At 41.8% G+C, this 5527-nt stretch overlaps 1 protein-coding gene across 1 annotated transcript in view; it reads left to right on the top strand.

Moving 5' to 3' along the window:
* Window positions 1–4201, top strand: part of LOC109233755 — a 5313-nt gene extending 1112 nt beyond the window's left edge. Inside the window, exons 2-5 of the mRNA XM_019399619.1 lie at window positions 1445–1467; window positions 1558–1774; window positions 1838–2045; window positions 2152–4201. Coding sequence (XP_019255164.1) covers window positions 1445–1467; window positions 1558–1774; window positions 1838–2045; window positions 2152–4201 — 2498 coding nt within the window. The remainder of the gene's footprint in view (window positions 1–1444; window positions 1468–1557; window positions 1775–1837; window positions 2046–2151) is intronic.

Below are 5527 nucleotides of genomic sequence, written 5' to 3'. Positions count from 1 at the left end.
TTTTTTTTTTTTTTTTTTTTTTGGTTTCCTATCGCGATTCAGGATCCGTATTGAATAAATTGCTCATTAACTTAAATAACTTCATACCCAGAGCTTAAATCGAAAACCTCTGGTTAAAAATAAATGAGTACTTACCACTCCACCACAATCTTTATCAGAGGTTGTTTTGGTTAACAGTTCAATTATGATATCATCTAGAGATACGATGTACAACTAAAAGATATTCGAACAAAAAAAAAAAATTCCCTACAAAGTAACAATACAATTATTACTCTATAGCTCATCAATTTGGGTCTTTATTTTAATATGGTAGTGATATCTATTTTTTTCCCAATAAAATCAAACAATTCTTAGGGATTCATTGTATCTTAATAAATGACCCTACCAAATTAGTAATATCTGTCTAATATCTTTTGTGCAACAAGCAGAAGACAAGAGTCTTGGATGAGTCAGTCTTTCCCTTTCATGTGAGTATTAAATGCAAAGAAGGAAGTTAGTTGGAAGTTTCTATCGAAATAATAAATTTGTTTTTCTCAGATTTGCAAATTGGAATCTTTTAGCTGTGTGTTGTCCTCGTTAATTCTCAACCAACTAAATGTGCACTGTCGTATCAGCTTCTGGTTCCCATATTAGCCAAAATGAAGCTTTGTGTAAATTTTGGTAGGTGTCAAATTTAGAAGCTAATTGACATTTAAGTGTAGGGGATATTTACCAGAATAAAAGTAAGTTTTTTTATAAAAGGGTTTTTACACTAGCAATATTATTAGAGAGTGAATGTTGGAAGCAATACTCAGGGGCGACTCAAGCACATGCGGGACCTAAAGCCAAAATTTAATATGAGATCTAAATTTTTAAAAGAAAGTTATAAGATATGTTTTCATTTGAAGTCTATTCTTCAAATTTTTTGAGATATAAAGTTGTTAATAATTTTCTTTTTATAATTGATTTTCTCTAATAATTCTTGTTCGATTGCCAATATAGCCAACTTATTTAATATTTCTTGAGATATATTGTTGATCTTAGATAAGATTTTACATAGCAATAGAAGTATAGAACTATTGGAAGCTTAAAAATAGTGTTGAACACTTGAACTAGTGAAATCTTGGAGAAAGAAGGTGAGTAATTGTTGTGACTGAAATAGCTGACTTGGAAGCCAATAAAGCTGCCACAAAGGATGGTCACATGGATAAGACACGTAGGAGTTTTAGAAGAATTATTCCTCCAAAAAGACTTGGAGATTACGTTTGGAAAGGTGATGGTCACGTGAATAAGGACAAAGTTGGTTAGGCAAAAAGAGTATAAAGCAACAGGCAAAAGGGCATTAAGGGTCAGACCAATATTGATATGAGTGTTCTCTGTTTTCTCCCTCTTTTCTTCTAGTTCCTCATCTCCTTCTCTAGTTATCTATTTCCAGTACTTCTATTGTAATTTTTCTGCTTTTCAGTCGCAATTGGATTATCAGTAATTGTAATTTTGAGCTAAGTCCCTATTAATATAGTTTGGGAGTTTTGGTTACTGTTTCATTACTGAATTTGTTCCATTGGTGCTTTCATCTAGAGGTCTTCTATGGATGACCAAAAACTCAAGTCTCTCGTTGAAGAATCTATTCAGGCAGCATCGAATTCGTTCGCTAAGGACATTGCTAATATACGTTCGATGTTGATGGAGGTTATGGGGAGAACGGCTACGCCCGCTGTTATAAACCCAGACCTAACTATGGAGGTCACTCCGGCGACGATTCACCGCCACAGGCCGGAGATTGGTCGGTTTTGCGGTGAGAATCCAGAGGCATGGATTTTTTAGGTGGAGCGCTACTTTGCATTTTACAAAACATCAGAATCGGAGCAGCTAACCATCGTATCCTTTTACCTCGATGGAGAGGCGCTGGAATGGTACCGGTGGCTCTTTCGAAATAAACAATTGGTGGACTGGGACCACTTTGCAGCAAAGGTCAGAATTCGTTTTCGACAAAAAGGATTGGAATCGGCAGAGGGACGGCTGGCGAAGCTCCATCAAACCACCACCGTATCGGAGTTCCAGAAGCGGTTTGAGACCCTTGCAAATGAAACAGACGACATGACTGATGCTCGTATGGTACGTTTTTATTTCTGGGCTTCGTGAGGATATTAAGAATTCTGTATTGGTCTATAGGCCCAAAACCTACGAAGAGACCCTTGATTTGGCCCATATCCATGAGCGTCGAATCCAAGATGAAAAGGGACCTGCCCGACCCGGCTTTGCTCGAACAACTTCCTTATTACCAACCCCTAACTTGGTGCCCCTAAATCAAAATCCCTCCACCTCCCTCACCACTAATGCTACTGCCTCTCAAACATCAAATCGTCCTCCTATTAAGCGGATATCTCATGCAGAGGTCCAAAGCCGTCGTGAGCGTGGGTTGTGTTTCTATTATGAGGAAAAATTTGTACCAGGACATAAGTGTAAGACTCCATCCCAGCTTTTCTTGCTCACTAATGAACCTGATATTGACCCTAAATTGTCAGAACCTTTTGCCTCTGATGATTTTATTGCGGAGGAGCTGCAATGTTTGGAACTACAAGAACATTCGTCAATTTCTTATCATGCTTTAACTGGAGGTATTTCGCCATCGACTCTGAGATTTACAGGCCAAGTCAATGGTACGCCGGTTCAGGTCTTCGTGGATGGAGGAAGCATAAATAACTTCATCCAGCCTCGAGCCGCTAAGCACCTCCAGCTTCCTATTGAGTCGGTTCCTATTTTCTCGGTTATGGTGGGTGGACAGCGCCTTCCAAGTAATGCAGTGGCGAGGCAAACCAATCTGGTAATCCAAGGGCATACACTAGTGGAAGATTTATATATCTTGCCATTCCATGGATCCGACATAGTGCTGGGAGTGGCATGGTTGGCCACCTTGGGACCGGTAATTACAAATTATGCAACTAGGGAATTCGGGTTTACATTGAATGGGTCGCGAACAACTTGGCAGGGAGATTGTCCGACGGATACCCAAGTGATTCAGTTGCATAGCCTACGAAGAATGCCCGCCATTGATGCCATATCTTCGTTCTTTAGGCTAGAGATGGTTACAGAGGAGGTACCTGATACAAGGGAAACAGCTGTGGAATTGGTTGCTCTCTTGAGTAAGTTTGAAGATGTATTCCAGAGACCCACAGGCCTTCCTCCCTTGCGTGACCAGGACCATCAAATCCATCTTGCGCCCGGGGCTCAACCTGTGAATGTAAAGCCATATAGATATCCTCATTTTCAAAAGCAGGTAATGGAGCAGCTTGTTGCGGATATGCTCCGAGAGGGACTGATACAACCTAGCACAAGCCCTTTCTCTTCTCCAGTACTGCTGGTACGAAAGAAGGATGGGACATGGAGGTTTTGTGTAGACTATCGGGCCTTGAATGCCATTACAGTCCGTGATCGCTTCCCAATTCCAACCATTGACGAATTATTTAACGAACTACATGGCGCTCATTATTTCTCTAAGCTGGATTTATTATCCGAATACCATCAAATAAGAGTCAGGCCCGAGGATGTGGCTAAGACAGCTTTTCGGACCCATGATGGACATTATGAATTTTTGGTAATGCCGCTTGGGCTAACTAATGCTCCCTCAACGTTCCAAGCCACTATGAATGAGGTATTTAGACCCCACTTGCATCGTTTTGTGCTGGTATTCTTTGACGACATCCTAGTTTATAGTCCTTCCTGGGTTGCTCACTTGGAACACCTAGCTGTAGTATTAAATTTATTGCGCCAGCACCATCTAGTGGCCAAGCGCTCTAAGTGCTTGTTTGGGCAAACTTCTGTTGATTATTTGGGGCACATTATCTCAGCCCAAGGATTGTCTGTTGATCCCGCCAAGATTCATGCTATTCAACAATGGCCTCCACCCTATTCAATCAAGAAAATTCGTAGCTTTTTGGGGCTAGCGGGCTACTACAGACGTTTCATTCATCATTATGCTGCATTAGCTCGACCCTTATCAGATTTGTTGCGCAAGGATTCCTTCCGATGTGGAGAGAAGGAACAACAAGCCTTTGATACTCTTAAGGATAAGTTGGGATCTACACCTGTTCTAACTTTACCAGATTTTAGCCAAGAGTTCCAAGTCGAAACTGATGCATCGGGGCAAGGAATTGGTGCTATTCTTTCCCAACAGGGTCATCCCATTGCATACTTCAGTCAAAAATTATGCCCCCGAATGTAGGCCGCTTCAACTTACCACCGGGAAATGTTTGCTATTACTCAAGTAGTGAGTAAATGGAGACAATATCTTCTGGGACGCAAATTTACCATCCTTACGGGTCAGCAATCTTTAAGAAACCTGACCACTCAAACAATCCAAACACCTGAACAACAAAAATGGCTCACTAAGCTGGTCGGCTATGACTTTCGAATTTTGTACAGGCTTGGAAAACAGAACTCTACAGCTGATGCCTTGTCTCGCCATTCAGAGGCTACTTTAATGGCTCTTTCAGTCCAAACTCTTAACCTTGAACAAGATCTGAAGCAATTAAATCAAACCCACCCTGAATTGATTGCGATTCAACAAGCAGTAAACCAAGGAGATTTGGCATATGCTGACTACCGTTCAAGGAAGGCCTGCTGTTCTACAAGGGTCGACTGGTGATTCCCTCAGATGCTGCTCTACGCCAAAAATTAATCTATGAGTTCCATGCTACATCTATTTGCGGTCATGCTGGGATCGCGTGCACTTATCATCGTCTGGCTTCTAATTTCTTTTGGAGGCAAACGCGCAAGGATATACATACGTTTGTCGTTGCGTGTCACATATTCCAACAGATGAAGGATTCGCATCTACACCCTGCAGGTCTGTTGCAACCCCTGCCTATCCCGGATCAGGTCTTTGAAGATATTGCTATGGACTCTTGCCTGCCTAGTTCCAAGGGGAAGACCACTATTATGACTGTGGTCGATCGTCTCACCAAGTACGGCCACTTTATACCCCTGTCTTCGACTTTTTTGTCTCATACAGTGGCTGAAGCTTTTGTGGTAGGTATAATCAAGCTCCATGTGCCTCCTCGCACCATTGTGACTGATCGGGATCCGAGGTTCCTCCATTCTTTTTGGCAAGAGATAAATCGATTGCAAGGTTCAACTTTGGCCATGAGCACTGCTTATCATCCCCAAACAGATGGTCAGTCGGAAGCCCTTAACAAATGTGTGGAACAATATTTACGTTGCATTGTGGCTGAGGTACCTTCTCTCTGGGTCACTATGCTGCCTTGGGTTGAATTCTGGTATAACACTTCCTACCAGACTTCAGCAGGTATGACCCCCTTTCAAGCTTTGTATGGTCGTGAGCCACCTACCATTGCTCGATATATTTTGGGTAGCACTGCGAGTGAACTCGTGGAAAGTTACTTACTGCAACGAGATGAGGTGCTGCTAATGTTGATGAATAATTTGTTCAAAGCTCAAAATCGCATGAAAACTTTAGCTGTCACACAGTAACATATCTTTTGAGGTTGGAGATTGGGTGTATGTCAAGTTGAAGCCGTACAAGCAGTCC

The sequence above is a fragment of the Nicotiana attenuata genome, chromosome 10 (assembly GCF_001879085.1).
Source record: "Nicotiana attenuata strain UT chromosome 10, NIATTr2, whole genome shotgun sequence".
NCBI classification, from domain to species: domain Eukaryota; kingdom Viridiplantae; phylum Streptophyta; class Magnoliopsida; order Solanales; family Solanaceae; genus Nicotiana; species Nicotiana attenuata.
Note: the sequence above shows the minus strand (reverse complement) of the source record. Positions and strands in the feature narration are given on the sequence as shown.